Source organism: Rhinatrema bivittatum, chromosome 5 (assembly GCF_901001135.1).
Source record: "Rhinatrema bivittatum chromosome 5, aRhiBiv1.1, whole genome shotgun sequence".
NCBI classification, from domain to species: domain Eukaryota; kingdom Metazoa; phylum Chordata; class Amphibia; order Gymnophiona; family Rhinatrematidae; genus Rhinatrema; species Rhinatrema bivittatum.
The window spans coordinates 229,717,120-229,740,630 of NC_042619.1; the positions used below are offsets into that span (position 1 = coordinate 229,717,120).

Sequence of the window (23,511 nt, forward strand, 5' to 3'; positions counted from 1 at the left end):
CGTCTGGCATGGAGTCTGACCGGTTACACTCCACTTCTCGAGGCAGAGCTCTCGACCGTCCTACAGTCCAATGCTGTGGAACCGGTACCTCGACTGCAGTGAGGACAAGGGTTCTACTCGGTATTTTCTAATTCCAATAAAGTCAGGCAGCATTCGTCCTGTCTTGGACCTACGCGTCCTAAACAAACATCTCCACAAAGAAAAGCTCAGAATGGTAACCTTGGGCACCATGCTCCCTCTCCTGCAATGGGGAGATTGGCTCTGCTCTCTCGATCTTCAAGAGGCTTATGCCCACATTTGCCATATACCCTACTCATCGAAAATACCTCAGGTTTATAGTAGGCCAAAGTCATTTCCAATACCGAGTGCTGCTGTTCGGCCTAGCATCAGCACCCCACGTATTTACGAAATGCCTAGCAGTAGTAGCAGCTCACTTGCGACAATGCATCATCCATGTCTATCCGTATCTAGATGATTTGCTGCTCAGAGGTCCATCCAAGGAGATGGTAATTCACTTCCTCCATTTTACCATCAACCTACTACAATCCTTGGGGTTTCTCATAAACTATCCCAAGTCACATCTGACTCCATCACGCACCCTCTTGTTCAACGGATCAGATCTAAAACCATCCAAGCCAAAGCGTTCTTCCCAAAGGAATGAACATGCACATTATCAACCTTGGCCAAAGCAGTACAGACTCGCCGAACCACTACTAACCTTGCTAGGTCACATGCTGTCCATGGTTCATGTTATCCCAATGGCTTGACTAGCTATGAGAGTAACACAATGGACTTTAAAGTCCCAGTGGTCCCAATCACATCAACACATGTCCTACATTGTCCACGTCACCAGCCAGCTTTGTCTCTTACTAGCTTGGTGGATACAGGAGTCCAATCTTCAGATAGGACTAACCTTCCAACCTCTGGAACCTCAAATTACACTAACAGATGCCTCCAACCTGGGTTGGGGAGTCCATGTCAACAACCTCCAAACCCAGGGAACCTGGACCACAGCAGAAGCAAAGCACCTCATACATTTTCTGGAGCTCTGGGTAATTCGTTATGCCCTTTTCGCTTTTCAGGATTGCCTGTCCAACAAGGTAATCCTAATACAAACAGACATCCAGATAGTGATGTGGTACCTCAACAAGCAAGGGGTCTCAGGCTCTTACCTGCTATGCCAGGAGGTGGCGCAGATCTGGGCCTGGGCTCTCTCCCATTCCATGCTACTGAGAGCAACCTACTTGGTGGGCTTGGACAATGTGATGGTGGACAATCTCAGCCGGACTTTTCATCCCCAAGAATGGTCCCTAGATCCCACTGTAGTGAACCGAATTTTCCACCAGTGGGGCCGCCTGCACATAGACCTCTTTGCGTCAATTCACAACCGTAAAGTTGACAATTTCTACTCTCTACACCGCAGTCACAAGACACCACCAAGGGATGCCTTCGCCCACTTGTGGACATCGGGTCTTCTATATGCTTACCCTCCCACTCATCAGCAAGATTCTCGTGAAGTTGCGGCAGGACCGGGGCACAATGATCCTCATAGCCCCTCACTAGCTGCGGCAGGTTTGGTTTCCCATCCAGTGCGACCTCTCAGTACAGCAACCAATTCGCCTGGGCACAGATCCAACTCTAATAACGCAGAACAACGGACTGTTGCGTCATCCGAACCTCCACTCCCTGTGTCTGACAGCATGGATGTTGAAAGGTTGATACTACAATCCCTTAACCTTTCTGCCAATGTGTCCCAGGTCCTCGTAGCTTCACGAAAGCCTTCTACTAGTTTACTCCCCTGTTTTAATAGTTTTACTATTTTACTATATTTACTCCCCTGTTTTACTAGTTTACTCCCCTGTTTTAATGTAATCACATTCTTACATGCTTGTTATTGTTATAATGTAAACCAAAATGATATGTAACTTTGCTACATGAATTGCAGTATATAAAAATGTTAAATGAAATAAATAATAAATAAATAAATACTAGGAAATCTTATTGCTTCAAATGGAAAAGATTCTCCTTCTGGTGCACGGCAAAGGAAATAGATCCCTTTTCCTGCCCCACAACAAGGTTCCTGGACTACCTCTGTTACCTCTCGGAGTCTGGCCTACAAACTTCCTCCATCCGAGTGCATGTCAGCACCATAGCTGTTTACCACAGAGGTATAGGAGATACCCCAATCTTGGCGCAACCCCTTGCAGTGCACTTTGAGAGGCTTGCTACAACTGAATCTTCCACTGCGTCCTCCAGTTCTAGCATGGGACCTCAATGTTGTGCTAGTAGGGCTCATGCGACCTCCGAGCCCCTGCACTCCTGCGAGCTACGTCATCTCACTTGGAAAGTGCTCTTTCTACTTGCCTTAACATCGGCTCGCAGAGTCAGTGAGCTACAGGTGCTGGTAACATACCCACCTTAAACAAAATTTCTCCACGATCGTGTGGTACTCCGCACCCACCCTACATTTTTGCCAAAGGTAGTGTCTGATTTCCACTTAAATCAATCCATAATACTACCCACGTTTTTTCCGAAACCTCTCACACCCAGGTGAGCGGGCCTTGCATTCCTTGGACTGTAAATGTCTGCTCGCCTTTTATTTGGACCGCACTGCAGTCCATAGGAAGTCCACCGAACTGTTTGTCTCTTTCGATAAAACCAAACTGGGAGTTCCGGTGGGCAAGCAGACCATGTCCACCTGGCTGGCGGACTGTATTACCTTCCGCTACAGGGACGCATTAAAGCGCATTCTGTAAGAGCCATGGCAACGTCGGTAGCACATCTCCATTCTGTACCTCTTGCTGACGTCTGCAGAGCTGCCACATGGAGCTCTCTCTACACCTTTGCAGCTCATTATTGTCTCGATAAGGCTGGCAGACAGGATTCCATCTTTGGCCCTTCTGTCCTGTGTAATTTGTTTCCAATTTAATAACCCAACTTCCTTCCTGCGACCCACTGTGAAACTCAGGCTACCCTCATACCCAAAACCACCCTATTGTTGTGCCTGTTGCACATCGTTGGGTGTTTTGGTTCACTCTACTCGGGCATCCTGTAGCTTGCTATTCACCCATATGTGAGGACTACCATCCTGCTTGTCCTCGGAGAAAGCAGAGTTGCTTACCTGTAACAGGTGTTCCCCCAGGACAGCAGGATGTAGTCCTCATGAAACCTGCCCGCCACCCCTCAGAGTTGGGTTTGCTTACGTTTTATTATTTTATTTTTCGCTCGTACTTTTTTCCTACAACTAGACTGAAGGGGGAACCCTGCTGGATGCAGGGATTATGGCATGCTGGGCATGCTCAGTGTGCCAGTCAAAGTTCTAGAAACTTTGACAGAAGTGTTCTGTGATAGGGCTCCATCGATGATGTCACCCATATGTGGGGCTAACATCCTGCTTTCCTGGGAGAACACCTGTTACAGGTAAGCAACTCTGCTTTTACCTAGACTGCACTGCAGTCCATAGGAAATCCACCGAACTTTGTTTCTTTCGATAAAAACAAACAGGGAGTTGCAGTGGGCAAACAAACTCTCCAACTGGCTAGCAGACTGTATCAAATTCTGCTATGAGAAAGCAGGCCTTCCCCTTCAGGGACGAGTGAAGACGCACTCAGTAAGAGCCATGGCAATGTCAGTAGCACACTATCGTTCAGTATCAATTGCTGAGATCTGTAAGGCTGCAACATGGAGCTCTCTCCACACATTCGCAGCACATTACTGCCTGGACAAGGAAGGACGTCAAGACTCTGCCTTTGGCCAATCCGTCTTGAAGAACTTATTTCCAGTATAATCCCAACTCCTTCCACATCCACCTGCTGTGATTTTCAGGCTGCCTCATTTTTACCAACAGTATACCAGTTGTTGTGCCTGTTGCACAAGTTGTACAATGTTGGTCCAAATAAATGAGTCAGCCTGTAGCTTGCTAATCACCCATATATGAGGACTACCATCCTGCTTGTCCTGGGAGAAAGCAGAGTTTCTTACCTGTAACAGGTGTTCTCCCAGGACAGCAGGATGTAGTCCTCACGAAACCCACCCGCCACCCCACGGAGTTGGGTCCAAAACGTTTTATTATTTTATTGTTTTGCTTGCACCTTTTGCTACAAATGAGACTGAAGGTAGATCCCTATGGCCACATGGATTATGGCATGCTGGGAATGCTCAGTGTGCCAGTCTAAATTCTAGAAACTTTGACAAAAGTTTTCTGTGACAGGGCTCCATCTGATACGTCACCCATATGTGAGGACTACATCCTGCTGTCCTGGGAGAACCCCTGTTACAGGTAAGCAGCTCTGCTTTCCCTTCCAAGCTGCTCCACCTCAGGTGATCCTCAGGGCTGGGGAGCCCATGTGGACAGGATCCACTTGCAGGGTCTCTGGACCTCCAGCGAAGCCCACTGTCAAATACACTTTCTGGAGCTTCAGGCGATCCGGTTCGCCTTATGGGCATTCAGAGACCGGTTGTCGCACAAGAATGCCCTGATCTATCTAGACAGAATACTGTTACAATTGGTAGGATTCTTAAAAATTGAAAAATCAAACTATCTCCAGGTAGAGATGATCTAAAAAAGATCTTCTCTACTCATCTAAAGAGTAAAATGGAAATTCTCATTACACGTTTTATCATTCAAAGAGTGCCTGTAATTCAGTTATAGTCTGTCCATAGTGCCATAATTTAATATTTTTTAAAGGGGGACTCAGCCAACATTGTGGTTTCCTACAATACATTTTCTATGTTGGGGGCCATGGGGCCCCCATGGCTATAGTTATAATCTGTCAGTTGCCAATTTACACAATAATGTGGGAGCTCTGTTTGGTCTTGCCCATGTATCCAAAAGGTCTCATAAAACATGAATTACTTCATCATGGGAAATATTTGTACCTTTCGTTTTATAGATAGTGAACTATTTTATACAAACTTTAGCACGAGAATATGATACCATTGTAAGAGCTTGTTTGGATAATATTGCTTTCTTCGAGGACAAACAGGATGGCAGTCCTCTCACATGGGTAAAATCATCGGATGGAGCCGGGTCCAGAACTTTGATTTCAAAGATCCTAGAGCTTTTCAAATATGCTCTACTGAGCATATGCATCTGTAGTTATCACCCGGCCCCTAGGCAGAGACCATCAGTCTTCTATTTTTTTTTTCTTTTGCAGAGACATTTGATCGCGGTATTTAGCTTTACTATCTCCTCACTGTTTGTTGTGATTCTTTTCTGGAGTTGCAGCTTATTTCTATTTTTTTTTTTTTTTTTTACCTTATGGTATTTTTCTTTTAATTTTACTCTTCCCCTCCTACAAGCCGCATGGCAAGCCTTAGTCACTGTGCAGCCTGGCAGAGACTAATTCTATTCCTTAGTAAATACTGAAGCTGCAGTTCAATTTCTGTGTCCTCCCCTTGCTCACTCTGTTTCTATGCCTTAGTCTGGTGCTGGCAGGACTGACACAATGCAGTCCGTGTGTGATCCATGTAAGTCACTGAGCCTGGGGATTTGCCTGAGTTCTACCCAGGCAGGAGTTCCATGATGTTTCACTGATTGATTGGCATGGATGGAGACTTGGCAGTTAAGGGATCGAGGACTACACCGTTCCTGTTGGGGGGGAGAACTCACCTTCCCCATATTCTAAGGAATTAATCTCATAAGATATGCCATACTGATTCAAACCAAGGGTCCATCAAGCCCAGCATCCTGTTTCCAACAGTGGCCAATCCAAGTTACATGTACCTGGCAGTATCCAAACATTAAATAGATCTCAAGCTACAATTGCTTATTAATTAATAGCAGTTTATGGATTTTTCCTCTAGGAACTTATCCAAACCTTTTTTAAACCTGGTTACACTAACTTAGAGTTAAAGAATGAATTTGGCGCAAAGACCCTACCCCGAAGCACCTATCCTCATATAAATCCACCCTTCACACCTACAGACTTTCCACATTACAGACCAAACGTGACTACTATGCTGCCAAAATCCATGACTACCAGTACAATGCAAAAGCCCTATTCTCATATGTGGCAGACCTCACCAAATCTACTCCCCCTCCTATCACTGAGGAAGAAGCCAAATATAAATCCGAAGAACTCACCCAATTCTTCAAAAATAAAATAGCAAAGATCCTCCTCCGTTTCCCCACTACCCCCATACCGGCCAACCCCATCTCAAAAATCCCTAAAGCCAACCTAGACTCTCTTGACCTAACCTCAGCTAAACAAATCAAATCTATCCTAAATAAAATCAAACCTGCAACCCACCCATCCGACACCATCCCTACTAAAGTTCTGCTTACCATCCCTACTACCATAGCCAAACACCTAGCAGACATAATTAACTGCTCCATCTCCCTTGGTAAAGTCCCTGACCCCCTCAAACTTGCCTTAGTCAAACCCCTCCTCAAAAAACCCACCCTCGACCCCTCTGACCCCTCAAATTACTGTCCCATCTCCAACCTCCCTCTCTTAGCTAAAATTATGGAGAAGGTCGTCAACTCCCAGCTCTCCGAATACCTTGAAGACCACAACATCCTACATCCATCCCAATTCGGCTTCCGTAAGTTTTTCAACACAGAAAACCTTTTACTTTTGCTCACCGACACACTCCTTAAAGGCCTAGACCATGGATAATCCTATATCCTTGCCCTCCTTGATATCTCTTCAGCATTTGATACTATAAATCACAATATCCTCCTCACTCGCCTATCCGAAATTGGCATTTCAGGTACAGCCCTCTGCTGGTTTACATCCGATCTGAACAACAAACTACATAGTTAAAATCGGAACCTCAGCATCCTCTCACGCCTCGCTCACACAAGGTGTCCCAAAGGCTCCTCCTTACCCTCCACCCTTTTCAATATATCTGCTACCTCTTTGCCAACTCCTTTCAGACATGGGCCTCAAGTTTTTCCTTTACGCAGATGATGTCCAAATCCTCATCCCAATATAAGAATCCCTCCCCAAATCTCTAAAGCTCTGGGAAAATCGCCTTGTGTCTATTAACTCCCTCCTTAATAGTCTCCACCTGGCCTTAAACACCTCAAAAACAGAGCTCTTCTTCATATCCAACCATCACTGACAGTGTAAGAGACCTAGGGGTCACTATTGACCAAAGTTTAACACTTAAACTTTAAAAAACACATTAACACTACCTTAAAAGAATGCTTTTACAAGCTCCATCTACTCAAAAAACTTAAACCCTTGCTCCATACGCATGACTTCCATACAGTCATTCAAGCAACCCTGATCTCAAAAATGGACTACTGCAACTCCATACTCCTAGGCCTACTGTTCTCCACAATCAAGCCACTCCAAATGTTGCAGAATGCGATGGCCAGAATTCTTACTAATACCCGTAAATCTGATCACATCACCCATATTCTTAAAGAACTCCATTGGCTCCCCATCTCCTCCCGTATCCAATACAAAATCCTCACTATCATCCACAAAACCCTCCATAACCACAATCTCCATTGGCTCGATGATGCCCTCCACTTCCACCCCTCTAATAGACCCACCAGAACAGCCCACAAAGATACCCTCCACACCCCCACACTTAAAACCGCACACCTCACCAGTATACAAGGGAGCGAGCCCTATCTGTTGCAGGCCCAGCCCTTTGGAACAGCATGCCCCCTGAAATCCGACTAGAGTCATCTACTCAAAAATTAAAAAAAAAACTTAAGACATGGCTCTTTAAACAAGCATGCCCTGAATAGGACTCTTTTAATCATCTCTAACTCTCACGGCCCATAGCATCCCCCGCTTACCCTTATGATAATATTCATTGAATAGTCTCTCTTTTATACTCCTACAATTTGTAAATATGCTACTCTGCCATGTTATCTTATATATAGTTATTTTGTATAAATGCAAACTTTGTTGCATGTTATACTTGTGCTTCTTGCAAATTGTTTTCTTCTAGTTTAATCTACCTATCCTTTTTCACCCTTTGTACTTTGTACTTTGTCCTTTATCTTTCCCACTGCTCCCCTCTCCCTTTCCCTGTTTTTTGTAATTTCTCTGTTACATGTAAACCGATATGATGTACCCACGAATATCGGTATAAAAAAGTTGTTAAATAAATAAACTGCCATAACCATATCCTCTGGCAATGAATTTCAGAGCTTAACTATGTGCTGAGTGAAAAAGAATTGTCTTCGATTTGTTTTAAATGAGCTACTTGCTAACTTCATTCATGATATAACTTAGTATATACCTGCAGGGAATGACACATCATCTTTTTCCTGTTATTTTGCCAAGTTCTGGCCAATACTACCTTTAGGCTTTTCATACTTCACTGGATTGACCAAAGTGCTGACCTGCTTACCTGTCCTGCTTGCCTGTGGGCAGGATGGATAGACCTACTCTTGATAGGGTGGAGTGTAGTTGAACTTCAGGCCTAGCTTAACTCCCTATTCAGTGATTTGGGCTAGCGATCCTGTTTCAAGGATTGCCTTTTTTGCACTGATACCCTTGACGTCTGACCTATGTGAACAGATCTGTCTGGTACTTTGGCAGATAGGGTCTGCCTCAGACCCTGCCATTGTTGCTGCTTCTACTTCCGAGTGTTGTTAGGTTTTCTGCTCCATTGTGCCTATTAGCCAATCATTGGGTGCCCTCCTGCAAATGCATTCAGATGCTAGTTGACCAAAGTTTTTCTGGAGGGCTTTCTGGCCCCAGTTGGATTTTTTGAGGACTTGTGATACCAAAGGAATCTGTGCAGTCTATGTCTAAGAGTTCTCTTCGTTGATTTCTGGGCCTTTTCCTGTAAACAGGAGGATTTAGACTTACTTTGCCTGTCAGGGTTTGCTGATCTGAAACCCTGACTCTGTTTCCTTGAGACAAAGTTTGCTTCTCACTGGACTTCACATTATGCCTCTGCTATGCATCAGGGTTTTGTGTCTGTCTGTCCTATGGTTGTCTTTTTGTAGAACCCAACTCTTTACCACCTGTACTCTTTTTTTTTTTTTGGTTGGCTGCCTCACAGGCAAAGGAGAAATATATAGAAAGTCATGGTTTAATGGAACAAAGTCAGCATGGCTTTACCCAAGGCAAGTTTTGCTTCACAAATCTGCTTCACTTTTTTGAAGGGGTTAATAAACATGTAGATAAAGGTGAACCGGTAGATGTAGTGTATTTGGATTTTCAGAAGACGTTTGACAAAGTTCCTCCTGAGAGGCTTCTAGGAAAAGTCATGGGATAAGTGGCGATGTCCTTTCGTGGAATACAAACTGGCTAAAAGACAGGAAACAGTTTAGGCTTAAATGGACAATTTTCTCAGTGGAAGGGAGTGGGCAGTGGAGTGCCTCAGGGATCTGTATTGGGACATGTACTTTTCAATATATTTACAAATGATCTGGAAAGAAATAGGACGAGTGAGGTAATCAAATTTTCAGATGATACAAAATTATTCAGAGTAGTTAAATCACAAGCAGATTGTGATAAATTGCAGGAAGACCTTGTGAGACTGGAAAATTGGGCAACCAAATGGCAGATGAAATTTAATGTGGATAAGTGTAAGGTGATGCATATAGGGAAAAATAACCCATGCTATAGTTACATAATGTTAGGTTCCATATTAGGAGCTACCACCCAAGAAAGATATCCAGGCGTCATAGTGGATAACACATTGACACAGTCGGTTCAGTGAGCTGCGGCAGTCAAATAGCAAGCAGAATGTTGGAAATTATTAGAAAGGGAATGGTGTATAAAACGGAAAATGTCATAATTCCTCTGTATCGCTCCATGCTGAGACCGCACCTTTAATACTGTGTGCATTTCTGGTTGCCGTATCTCAAAAAAGATATAGTTGCGATGGAGAAGGTACAGAGAAGGGTGACCAAAATGATAAAGGGGATGGAACAGACTAAAGAAGTTAGAACTTTTCAGCTTGGAGAAGAGAAGGCTGAGGGGGGGATTATGATAGGTGTTTAAAATCATGAGAGGTCTGGAACGGATAAATGTGAATCGGTTATTTACTCTTTCAGAAAATACAGGGACTAGGAGGCAATCCATGAAGTTTGCATGTGGCATATTTTAAAACTAATCTGAGAGAGTTCTTTTTCACTCAACTCACAATTGAACTCTGGAATTTGTTGCCAGGGGATGTGGTTACTGCAGTTAGTGTGGCTGGGTTTAAAAAAGGATTGGATAAGTTCTTGGTGGAGAAGTCCATTACCTGCTATTAAGTTAACTTAGAAATAGCCACTGCTATTACTAGCAACAGTAAGACTTAGTTTTTGGGAGCTTGCCAGGTTCTTATGGTCTGGATTGGCCACTGTTGGAGACAGGATGCTGGGCTTGATGGACCCTTGGTCTGACCCAGTATGGCATGTTCTTATGTTCTTAATCAATCATGTGTGAGTACTGCCATCCTGCTTGTCCTCAGAGAAAGCAGAGTTGCTTGACTGGAACAGGTATTCTCAGAGGACAGCAGGATGTGGTCCTATGAAACTTGTCTGCCTCCTCTGTGAGTTAGTGTTACATGTATTAGCTAGATCATGGACTGAGGGACTCTGCCTAGGGTGCAGGGTGATAACTACAGCTGCATATGCTCAGTAGAGCATGTTTGAAAGCTCTAGAATCTTTGAGATCAAAGTTCCGGGCAGGGCTCCATCCGATTGTTACCCATATGTGAGTCCTGACATCCTGCTGTCCTCTGAGAACACCTGTTATGGGTAAGTAACTCTGCTTTCCCCTTTCCATTAACATTTTCATATTTGTCAAGATGGACTTGTTTTGCTTATTTTTCATGGCTGTTTAAATTTTGTTACGGTGCTGGCCTCTACCATATCCACTGATTAGCTGTTTCAAGCCTTACTCAAGTGTGTCATTAAAGAAATGTCTAGAGAACTATGCAGGAAAAACTTCTGAACATATGTGGGATGGGACACATGACATCTGACCAGTTGCTATTCAAACTATTAAAAAAGAAACTTCTCAAACAGGAGGAGGAGAATTGATTGTATGACTCATTTTAGCAGCTATCTTCAGAGGACAAGCAGGATTGGTCCTCACATGGACCTCTGATAGACCTAAGCCCAAAACTTTTGTGTCAACGTCTATAGAACTTTTGACTGCACGTTACTGGGCAAGAGCAGGATGGTATGATACTATACGGGGACCCCTCAGTCTCTTCCACGGAGCTCAATAGTTATGCATTTTCTTTCTCCAACTTGTCTTGTAATTTTTTTTCCTCTGAAAAGTCAGGCAAGAATCCTTTATCATGGCCCTCACCCCGTAGTCTTTTCTCCTAGGACAAGCAGGATGGTAGTCCTCACACATGGGTGACATCATTAGATGGAGCCTGGCACGGAAAACTTCTATCAAAGTTTCCAGAACTTTGATTTGGCATACTGAGCATGCCCTATTCCACGCATCCACATGGGGTACCTCTTCAGTCTGTTTTATTCTGCGGAGCTTTTGCAACGTGGTGTGAGTGCGCGCTTAACTTTTTCTTTAAAACTTGTGGAAAACTTTTCTCTCTGATTTTTCTTGGGGTTTTCCTCACATTCCATTTACACCTGGTTCCTCTCTGTCCCCTCCTGTATCCTCCTTAGCTAGGTTTCTCTGGATTTTCAAGTAAGTGTTCTTTCCTTTTAAATCTCCCCTGGGTCATCGTTGCCTGCTGCCATTGTTGTCGTTTTGTATCCTTCTTTTTTTTTTTTTCGTTTTAGTCATGGCCACTACTGGTTTTCGTGGATGCTTCCGATGCCCGTGGGCTATGTCTATGATGGACCCCATGATATATGGGTCCTCTGCCTTGGGGCATTGCATGATGTCCAGGGTTGTCGCAAGATCGCCCAAATGACCCCGACTCGACAAGATGGGGAAAACCTTCGGGTTCGGGAAGTCTGAGCCATCAAAATCGGCAGCAATGGCATCGGCACTGATGGACACCATGCCATCGACATCGGTAGGACCGTGGGTTCCATCGATGCTGCCATTGGATAGGGTGCCGGAGACCGGCTATTCTTGGTCTCTTCCAGGTAAAGGAGGTCGCGTTCCTCAAGTTTGACCTCGGCACCGGTGAAAGACCAGGCGGGGCACCAGGGGAATTTGAGGAAGCATCGGCACTGGTCGCCTTCAATGCACGGTGCTGGGCACAGAGATGTTACTGGCTCATGCCTTGATGCTGCAGAAGCGACCTCGCAGTGAGGAGTACGTATCCTCCATCAATGCTGGGGGTCTACGACATTCTCTACCCAGTGCACGATATCCTTAAGGAGCTGCTTTTGAGGATATGGGAACACCCCCTCACAGTACCTCCGGTTGACAGGAAGGTGGATGGGGCCTGCATAGTCCAGAAGGCTACTGGATTCGATAATTGTCAGATGCCCCACCAATCTGTGGTTGTGGAATCTGCCCTAAAGAGGGCCACATGCTCTCAAGACCCATTCCTTGGCATCCCCTGGGGAAAGACCGCAGGACGTTAGATGCTCTTGGGAGGAAAGTGTTCCAGGTGGCCATGCTTATTGACTGCATCGCCTCCTACTGCCATTTACTGGGGAGAATCTCTTTGAGATAGGGTGAGGGACACAGTGGCCCAAGTGCAGGACCACCATGAGACCCTCCAGCAGCTCTCCACTGGCACTTTGGACCCGTCATCCTCATCCAGGAGGTTGGTGAGGCAGGGGCAGAGGAAGTCTTTCTATCATCAGAGGAGGTACCAACCTTCGCCCCCCTCACTCCCAGTAGCAGCATATGAGCTCCCACGGCTGCCCTAGTCAGCAGAGCGTTCCCAAGCCCCAGCTTACATCTGTCAACTTCCAGGGCAGGGTTTTGACTGGATATGAGGGAGCATAAGCCAGTTACCAGTACCTGACATACTGGATCCTTCAGTCGGGGGCAGGCTGCGGTTCTTTGCAGACCGATAGCCCAGTATAACCTCGGACTAGTGGGTTCTATCCATCATCTGTCAGGGGTACCAGTTTAACCTATTGGGTGTCCACCAAATTGTCCTCTGTGCCCGTTTTGGGGGTCAGTAGTACATCAGGAAGTACTGCTTGCAGAACTCTGTGCCCTCTTAACAGGAATGTCATATCACCTTTCTTAAAGTAGTGGTAAGATTCTTGGTGAAGATTCATGGTGGATACTTTTAGTAGCATTGGGAGCATCTCTTGAAGTTGTTGGTGTCATTGTGAACTTTAGGCAGAAAATCAAAGTAAAGTCACAAGAAGCATTTATCTTCAGAAAGTTGACTTTAGAAAAGCATAGCCCAAGTAAACTGCAGTCTTGGAGGAGTTTGTGAAGTAGAGAATTTACTGTAATTGAGTGTGGTGATAGAGAACTTCAGGAAAAGCTAAAATAACTAGGACACGAGGAAAAAAAATTCAGCAAAAAAAAAAAAATTTTCTCCGTGACTTAGTCATGAAACACTAGCAGAGATTTGACATGCTTCTTGAACAGCAGACAAAATTAAAACTGAGTGACTGGTGTCACAGGCATCCATTTCCACACATGCTATTACTAGATAGAGACCGGTGTTCATTTGTCATTTGTTAGTAATTGGTATTTTATTATAGTAATGTGTTGGCTTCTGTATCATATGTTTTTATTATGTATGTATTGTTATAACCCACCAAGTACATTGGATTGTGCAGGCTAAAAATCTTCTAAAATTATATTTTTTAAATGCTCAGAAGCCTTTTCTGAATAGCTCTGAAGATGTTTCTCTGGTAGACATGGTTATAATAGTATATTGTCTTGCAGGCCATGTGTTGAAACCATTATACTTAAAAAATAGATTAATTCCTTTTGAAAAAAGTAATCTGTTTAATATTATTTTTGGTCATCAAATTATGAAGGTAGAATTTTGTATTTCAGAACCAAGATTAATTTGATCTCATTTCTTTTACAGCATTTTCAGTTAGCCTTGGTTGACTGTAATCCCTGCACTTTGTCCAAAGCTGAAAGTAAGTATGTTAAGCAGTATAATAATTGTTTACTGTAAAATTATTCAAATATTCTTACAATCTGTAGCATTCTGTGAATTACCTAGCCAGTTGATGTAACAAATCTGCAAGGTGACCTGGGGTGCATAAAGTGTTTTAACAAATTAGTAGTAGTATGCAAAAATGTGATACCCCTGGTCAAATTGGTATGTTACAATGAATCTATAAATGAACAAAAGCTGATACAACCTCTCCAAGTACATAGTTAAATACAGGCAAATCACATAATGGTGGAATGCCAAACCATCAAGGTATTAGTCCAACAAAGAAGAAATAGTAAACAATTTAGCTTGTCCATTTCTCAAGAAGGACGTTTTCAAAATACTTTTTGAAATTTGCAGACTAGTATCCTTTAATAGTTTTTCAGGCAAACCTTAATATTTTAGGTAATCTAGGTACAAACTCCCCCGATATGGACTGCGTTTTGAAAAGACTGCGTTGGGAGGAACCCAGAAGCCGAAACAGCAACAACATTGAATCAATAATTTTGAAAAGGACAAGGAAAAAAGGCATCAGCAATATGATATAATGTTTTTCCACAGATAAACAGGCTGAATTAGCCATGCTCTCTGGGATGTCGCCTAGCGGCTTGACACAGAACTCTGTCAAAAAGTATACAGAGCTGTGTTCTGCGCGGTCGTTCCCATGCACAATTACCCATCTCTCGTCAGTCGTCTTTTCTCCTGTGCAGCTCACGGTCACGGCTAGTTCTCTCTCGCCTTTTCTAATTTTTTTCTATTTCTCTTCTATAGTTCACACGTTTATGTACCCCCAAAAAACCACTTTTAAGTGCTAACATGGCTCCGAAGGCATCAGGGTTTAAATTTTGTTGGTATGGCAAAATTATCTGTCACAGATGGATATAATTATTGCTACATTTACCTTGGACCGGACCATGATCAGACCCCTTATCACAACTGTGGTACAATGTCCCCATGGACCCAGAGACAGCGGCCCAAAAAAAATGGTGAAACTGAGGCTCCTATGCCCTGACCCACCTTTTCACACAATCATTGCCGGCTCAGAAGACAAAGAAGCCAGTGCCAGGTAAAAGCTCCACATCGCTGGAGCATCAACCCAAACATTGCCGGCTTGAAAGTTCCAAGTAAGGAACAGAGCAGAAAGGGTTCGAGAGATAACCCCCCCCCCCCCCAAAAAAAACAAACAAACCCCAAATGTGTCGCTGAAACCTAAAACAGTAACTCCAGAGTCCACATCTTCTAAAAAGACCAAGCACGGCGCAGACCAACGCACTGCTTAGAAGCTCTATCAACGCACCAAAGCATCTGGCACCAGAAGACCATCAACACATGAAGCATGACTCATTGTGTTGTCTGACACAAGATTTCGATGCATGCGTCGAGCTATAAGCAGAAGGATGACCACTCATCCAATCGTCCTTCCTCTACGCCGTCGACACATATAAGACATAAAGACAAAGAACAACCCAAAGGGAGTAGTCATTCCCAATGGAATATAGATCTGGAAGTGGTATTCAGTCCTGAAGAGCTGGAAGGGGATTCCAACGAAGACATCCTAGGAGTAACAGAGAGGTCTTCCTCTCCCTCTTCAAGGGGCGATGTATACTCAGGCCTTTTGCAAGTATCAAAACGTAAGTGACAGTGACCTCAACTACAAGAATCCTTGAAGCGGCATAAGTCCCGTCCAGAGCCTCTTGATCGATCACGCTCACAAAGGGAACCAGACTCCGCCATACTTTTAGCAGCACTGCCATGAAAGTCCCCAACTGAGAGAAACCAGCCACATGGGACGGGAAGGGGAGCAGCCTTGCAAGCGATGTGCAAGAGTGTCACATGTATGATTTTTTACCCACCGGTGAGAAGTTGTACATGTGCATGCGATGCAAAGAGCTCCTGGCTCTCAGAGAACGAGTCCGATCTCTGGAGGCTAGAGTGGCAGACCTGGAGGAGCTGAGGAAGAAAGAGAGGTATATAGATGAGACCTTCAGGGACATAGTAGTCAAGTCCCAACTTCAGACTGGCAGCCCTGGTGCTGCCTTGGAGGAAGAGGGTCTCATGATGGGAGAGCACCAACCAGGTGCAGCAGGAAAGGATCCTGTAGCAAGGACCTGCTCTCCTGGTGATGCATTGTCCTTTCGCACTGAGGATATCTCCCCAAGGCCTACTGCCCAGGAGGGAAGGGTTAGGTCTGCCGTCATAGTTGGTGATTCGATTATTAGGAATGTAGATAGCTGGGTGGCTGGTGAGCATGAGGATCGCCTGGTAACATGCCTACCTGGTGCGAAGGTGGCGGACTTCACGCGTCACCTAGATAGGATTTTAGACAGTGCTGGGGAGGAGCCGGCTGTCGTGGTACTTGTGGGCACCAACGACATAGGAAAATGTGGGAGGGAGGTTCTGGAAGCCAAATTTAGGCTCTTAGGTAGAAAGCTTAAATCCAGAACCTCCAGGGTAGCATTCTCTGAAATGCTCCCTGTTCCATGCGCAGGTCACCAGAGGCAGGCAGAGCTCCGGAGTCTCAATGCGTGGATGAGACGATGGTGCAAGGAAGAGGGATTCAGTTTTGTTAGGAACTGGGGAACCTTTTGGGGAAGGGGGAGTCTCTTCCGAAGTGATGGGCTCCACCTTAACCAGGGTGAAACCAGACTGCTGGCGCTAACCTTTAAAAAGGAGATAGAGCAGCTTTTAAACTAGAACAAAGAGGAAAGCCGATGGTCACTCAGCAGCGCATGGTTCGGAGAGAGGTATCTTCAAAGGATACTAATGATGCATTAGAATTAGGGCATCCCGACAGTGAGGTTCCAATAATTAGAAAAATAGTCCAAGTGCCTGTAACTAAAAACTCACCTGAGCTAAAAAATTCTATCTTATCCCTATCAATTAAAAAGCAGAATGAAAATACAAACAAAAAACAAACTTTGAAATGTCTGTATACTAATGCCAGAAGTCCAAGAAGTAAGATTTATTTATTTATTTATTTATTTATTTAACTCTTTTCTATACCGACCTTCATGGTTAGAACCATATCAGATCGGATTACACAGAATGGGGTAAAATAAACTGTAACAAAGAACAATCGTTCAACAGAAGAAGCAAAGTTACATTCAACAAGGAGGTTAAACTTGGAAGCTTAGGCAGCCGTAAAAAAAGGACGGAGAGGGCAGTTAACTACGAACATGATACAAATGAGGGTTAGGGATAGTGCTTGACTAGGTGCTTAGAAGAGGTACGAGGTTTCATAGCTTGTGAAGAGTGGCTAGGCCAAATTAGTATGTATCAGGAGTGTATGAGAAGGCTTGGTGGAAAAGCCAAGTCTTGAGTTTTTTCCTAAATGTTAGATGGCATGGTTCCAGTCTGAGGTCTGAGGGGATGTTGTTCCAAATAGCTGGGCCTGCTGTTGAGAAGGCTCGGTCTTTGGTCATGGTGAGGCGTGTGGCTTTGTTTGGAGGGGCTTGCAGAGTTCCTTTGTAGATTTCTCTAATCGGTCTGGTGGAGGTGTGGAGTTTGAAGGGGATTTCGAGGTCGAGCTGAAGATGATTGTGGATGAATTTGTGTATTATGGTAAGTGATTTGTGTAGGATTCTGTAGTTAACTGGTAACCAGTGTAAGTTTCTGAGGATTGGTGAGATGTGTTCTCCACGGTTGGTGTTGGTCAAAATTCTCGCCGCGGCGTTCTGTATTATCTGTAGTGGTTTGGTGGTGGAGCTGGGGAGTCCTAGGAAAAGAGCGCTGTAGTAGTCTATCTTGGCAAATATCATGGATTGCAGAACTGTCCTGAAGTCATGGAAATATAGGAGTGGTTTGAGTCTTTTTAAAACCTGGAGTCTGTAGAAGCAATCTTTGGTTGTAGTGAGATCATTTTCTTTAAGTTTAGGCGGTTGTCGAGGATGATCCCAAGATCTCTTACATGTGTGTGTGTGATCTGGGTGTTAGGGTGGGTCTGTGGGGTGGAGTTATCTTGGTTGGAAGAGATGAGGAGGAGTTCGGTCTTGGTGGTATTAAGGACCAGGTTTAGACTGTTAAGAAGGCTAGTGATAGATTGAAGGCAGTTGTTCCAGAAAGTGAGCGATTTTGAGATGGACTCTGTTATAGGGATTAGAATCTGCACGTTGTCTGCATAAAGGTAGTGAATAAGATTAAGATCTGTTAGCAGCTTGCAAAGGGGAAGGAGGTAGATGTTGAAGAGGGTAGGGGATAAGGATGATCCTTGAGGTACACCAAGTGAAGAATTTGTAGTGGGTGATTCTTTATTGTTGATTTTGACTTTAAAGCTTCTGTTGCGGAGGAAAGAGTTGAACCATCTGTGAACTGATCCGGATATACCTATGTCTGAGAGGCGATTCAGGAGGATGGGAGGAGTTGACGGTGTCGAAAGCCGCCGAGATGTCTAGAAGGACTAGAAGAAAAGAGTGGCCTTTGTCGAGTCCCATGATAATATGGTCTATTAGGGAGATGAGGAGAGTTTCCGTGTTGCGTGATTTGCAAAAGCCATATTGGGACGGATATAGGATATTGTGTTCTTCTAAATATTCTGAGAGCTGGGTGTTTACCAGTTTCTCTGTGAGTTTGGCTAAGAATGGGAGATTAGAGATGGGACGGAAATTGGCTAATTCTCTAGGGTCTAAATTATGTTTCTTGAGGAGGGGTTTTAGAGAAGCGGTTTTTAGACTGTCTGGGTAAATACCTTGAGTTAGCAGGCAGTTAATAATGTTGGCCAGCGGTCCAGAGATAGTGTGAGGGATAAGTAGCAGAAGTTTAGATGGGATCTTGTCTGCGGGGTGGCTGGATGGTTTCTGTCTCTTAAGAAGAGATTCAATCTCTTTGGGGGAGGTTGGTTCGAAATTATCGAGATTGGCTCCAGAAATGTTGGTGGTGTTGGGGAATGTAGCGAGGGGGGTAGTATTATTTGGGAGGAGTGCAAGAGTGTTCGAGATTTTCTTCTGAAAGAATAATGCGAGCTCGTTAGCCTTGGGAGATGGGAGAATTAGAATGTATAGCAGTGAATGATGACCTAGACTTAATTGGCATCTCAGAGACATGGTGGAAAGAGGATAACCAATGGGACAGTGCTATACCGGGGTACAAATTATATTGCAATGACAGAGAGGAGCACCCGGGAGAAGGTGTGGCGCTTTATGTCCGGGATGGCATAGAATCCAACAGGATAAACATCCTGCATGAGACTAAATACAAAATTGAATCTTTATGGGTAGAAATCCCTTGTGTGTCGGGGAAGACTATAGTGATAGGGGTATACTACCGTCCACCTGGTCAAGATGGTGAGACGGACAGTGAAATGGTAAGAGAAATTAGGGAAGCTAACCAAATTGGTAGTGCAGTAATAATGGGAGACTTCAATTACCCTTATCAAAAAGGAGTCACCAGTTAACCACCGCAACCAAAATCAAAAAATACCAAGGTGGAAAACAAAACAATTTATCATGTATAGTAGCTTAAGAAGGTGTCAGCAAGCTTGACTTTGTGTGACTTTTTCAAAGACACCAACCGGTCTTTTCAATCATTCACCGGTTACAAAAGTTGAGACGTTGCGTCCTTTTGAACGGGATAAAGACTCTTCTTATCTATATGTTCTATACATGCCCCTGAAGAAGCTTAACAGTGAAACACTGGCCGTGTTTGGCTATTATATGCAAAAGTAAAATTCTTTAAGAGTCTGCTTTCATAAATGGAGGATTAATTTTAAAGAAAAAGTGAAAACATTAACAAAAAAATGTTTTGAGAAAACATTAAAATTTAAAGAAGGTGAATGATTGAAAAGACCGGTTGGTGTCTTTGAAAAAGTCACACAACGTCAGGCTTGCTGTGACACCTTCTTAAGCTACTATACATGGTAAATTGTTTTGTTTTCCACCTTGGTATTTTTAGACTTCAATTACCCCAATATTGACTGGGTAAATGTATCATCGGGACATGCTAAAGAGAGAACGTTCTTGGATGGAATAAATGATAGCTTTATGGAGCAATTGGTTCAGGAACTGACGAGAGAGGGAGCAATTTTAGATCTAATTCTCAGTGGAGCACAGGATTTGGTGAGAGAGGTAACGGTGGTGGGGCTGCTTGGCAATAGTGATCATAATATGATCAAATTTGATTTAATGACTGGAAGAGGAACAGTGTGCAAATCCAAGGCTCTCGTGCTAAACTTTCAAAAGGGAAACTTTGATAAAATGAGAAAAATTGTTAGAAAAAAACTGAAAGGAGCAGCTACAAAAGTAAAAAAAATGTCCAAGAGGTGTGGTCATTGTTAAAAAAAAAAAATACCATTCTAGAAGCACAGTCTAGATGTATTCCACACATTAAGAAAGGTGGAAAGAAGGCAAAACAATTACCGGAATGGTTAAAAGGGGAGGTGAAAGAAGCTATTTTAGCCAAAAGATCTTCATTCAAAAATTGGAAGAAGGAACCAACAGAAGAAAATAGGATAAAGCATAAACGTTGGCAAGTTAAATGTAAGACATTGATAAGACACGCTAAGAGAGAATTTGTAAAGAAGTTGGCTGTAGAGGCAAAAACTCACAATAAAACCTTTTTAAAATATATCCGAAGCAGAAAGCCTGTGAGGGAGTCAGTTGGACCATTAGATGATCGAGGGGTTAAAGGGGCACTTAGAGAAGATAAGGCCATCGCGGAAAGATTAAATGATTTCTTTGCTTCGGTGTTTACTGAAGAGGATGTTGGGGAGGTACCCGTAATGGAGAAGGTTTTCATGGGTAATGATTCAGATGGACTGAATCAAATCACGGTGAAGATGTGGTAGGCCTGATTGACAAACTGAAGAGTAGTAAATCATCTGGACCGGATGGTATACACCCCAGAGTTCTGAAGGAACTAAAAAATGAAATTTCAGACTTATTAGTAAACATTTGTAACCTATCATTAAAATCATCCATTGTACCTGAAGACTGGAGGATAGCAAATGTAACCCCAATATTTAAAAAGGGCTCCAGGGGCGATCCGGGAAACTACAGACCGGTTAGCCTGACTTCAGTGCCAGGAAAAATAGTGGAAAGTGTTCTAAACATCAAAATCACAGAACATATAGAAAGACATGTTTTAATGGAACAAAGTCAGCATGGCTTTACCCAAGGCAAGTCTTGCCTCACAAATCTGCTTCACTTTTTTGAAGGAGTTAATAAACATGTGGATAAAGGTGAACCGGTAGATGTAGTATACTTGGATTTTCAGATGGCGTTTGACAAAGTTCCTCATGAGAGGCTTCTAGGAAAAGTAAAAAGTCATGGGATAGGTGGCGATGTCCTTTCGTGGATTGCAAACTGGCTAAAAGATAGGAAACAGAGAGTAGGATTAAATGGACAATTTTCTCAGTGGAAGGGAGTGGACAGTGGAGTGCCTCAGGGATCTGTATTGGGACCCTTACTTTTCAATATATTTATAAATGATCTGGAAAGAAATACGATGAGTGAAATAATCAAAATTGCAGATGATACAAAATTGTTCAGAGTACTTAAATCGCAAGCAGATTGTGATAAATTGCAGGAAGACCTTGTATGACTGGAAAATTGGGCATCCAAATGGCAGTTGAAATTTAATGTGGATAAGTGCAAGGTGATGCATGTAGGGAAAAATAACCCATGCTATAGTTACACAATGTTAGGTTCCATATTAGGTGCTACAACCCAGTATGCTGTGGCAGTCAAAAAGCAAACAGAATGTTGGGAATTATTAGAAAGGGAATGGTGAATAAAAAGGAAAATGTCATAATGCCTCTGTATCGCTCCATGGTGAGACCACACCTTGAATACTGTGTAGAATTCTGGTCGCCGCATCTCAGAAAAGATATAATTGCGATGGAGGAAGGTACAGAGAAGGGCTACCAAAATGATGAAGGGGCATGGAACAGCTCCCCTATGAAGAAAGACTAATGAGGTTAAGACTTTTCAGCTTCGAGAAGACGGCTGAGGGGGGGATATGATAGAGGTGTTTAAAATTATGAGAGGTCTAGAACGGGTAGATGTGAATCGGTTATTTACTCTTTCGGATAATAGAAAGACTAGGGGTCACTCCATGAAGTTAGCATGGGGCACATTTAAAACTAATCGGAGAAAGTTCTTTTTTACTCAATGCACAATTAAACTCTGGAATTGGTTGCCAGAAGATGTGGTTAGTGCAGTTAGTATAGCTGTGAAAAGTTCTTGGAGGGGAGAAGTCCATTACCTGCTATTAAGTTGACTTAGATAATAACCACTGTTATTACTAGCAACAGTCACATGGAATAGACTTAGTTTTTGGGTACTTGCCAGGTTCTTATGGCCTGGATTAGCCACTGTTGGAAACAGGATGCTGGGCTTGATGGATCCTTGGTCTGACCCAGTATGGCATTTTCTTATGTTCTTATTGACCCTTTTTCCTGCCCCACATCTTCTCTACTAGACTACTTATGCCATCTTTCAGATTCTGGTCTCCAGACATCATCTGTAAGAGTACATTTAAGTGCAATCTCAGCTTACCATAACAACCTGGGAGATGCACCAATATCCATACATCCTCTTATCAGTAGATTTGTGAGAGGTTTAATTCACCTTAAACCACCAATTTGTCCACCGGTCACAGAATGGGACCTGAATTTGGTCTTAACAAAACTCATGCGTTCTCCATTTGAACCCATGAATTCCTGTGATCTTAAATTTCTTACATGGAAAACTATCTTCCTTATCGCCATTACGTCGGCTTGAAGGGTTAGTGAGTTGCAAGTACTTGTCACATACTCATCTTATACAAAATTTCTACATGACAGATTGGTTCTCCGAACACATCCAAACTTCCTCCCCAAGGAAGTTATGGAATTCCACTTGAACCAATCCATAGTTTTGTCTACATTCTTTCTAAGGCCTCATTCTCACCAAGGGGAACAGGCCTTACATACCTTGGACTGTAAGCGTGCGCTAACATTCTACTTATACCGTACTGCAGTCCACAGGAAATCCACTCAACTTTTTGTATCTTATGATCCAAACAAACCGGGAAAAGCAGTGGGTAAACATACTATATCCAGTTGGCTAGCAGATTGCATACAGTTTTGCTATGAAAAAGCAGGCCTTCTCCAAGGGCGAGTAAAGGCACATTCAGTAAGAGCAATGTCAACCTCAGTGCCAATTCTTGATATATGTAAAGCAGCAACATGGAGTTCTCTTCACACCTTTGCAGCTCATTACTGTTTGGACAAACAAGGACGACAAGATTCAGCATATGGACAATCTGTCTTAAAGAACTTGTTTCCAATTTAATTCCAACTCCTTCTACATCCAATCTGCTGTGATCTTCAGCTGCCTCATTTTCAACAACAATACTTCACCTATGCTTCACTACAAAATGACTCAGCCTCTAGCTTGCTAATCACCCATATGTGAGGACTAGCATCCTGCTTGTCCTGGGATAAAGCAAAATTGCTTACCTTGTAATAAGTGTTATCCCAGGACAGCAGGATGTAGTCCTCACGAAACCCACCCGCCACCTCGCAGAGTTGGGTCCGATACATTTCATTATTTTATTTTTTGCTAAAGCTTATTGCTACTTACGAGACTGAAGAGAGACCCCTGTGGCAGA

At 43.5% G+C, this 23,511-nt stretch overlaps 1 protein-coding gene across 1 annotated transcript in view; it reads left to right on the plus strand.

Moving 5' to 3' along the window:
* The window catches only part of LOC115092515 (lysine-specific demethylase 6A-like), a 716,945-nt gene that overhangs the window by 321,137 nt on the left and 372,297 nt on the right, over positions 1-23,511 (plus strand). Inside the window, 1 exon segment of the mRNA XM_029603412.1 lies at positions 13,852-13,906. Within this exon segment, the coding sequence (XP_029459272.1) occupies positions 13,852-13,906 (55 nt within the window).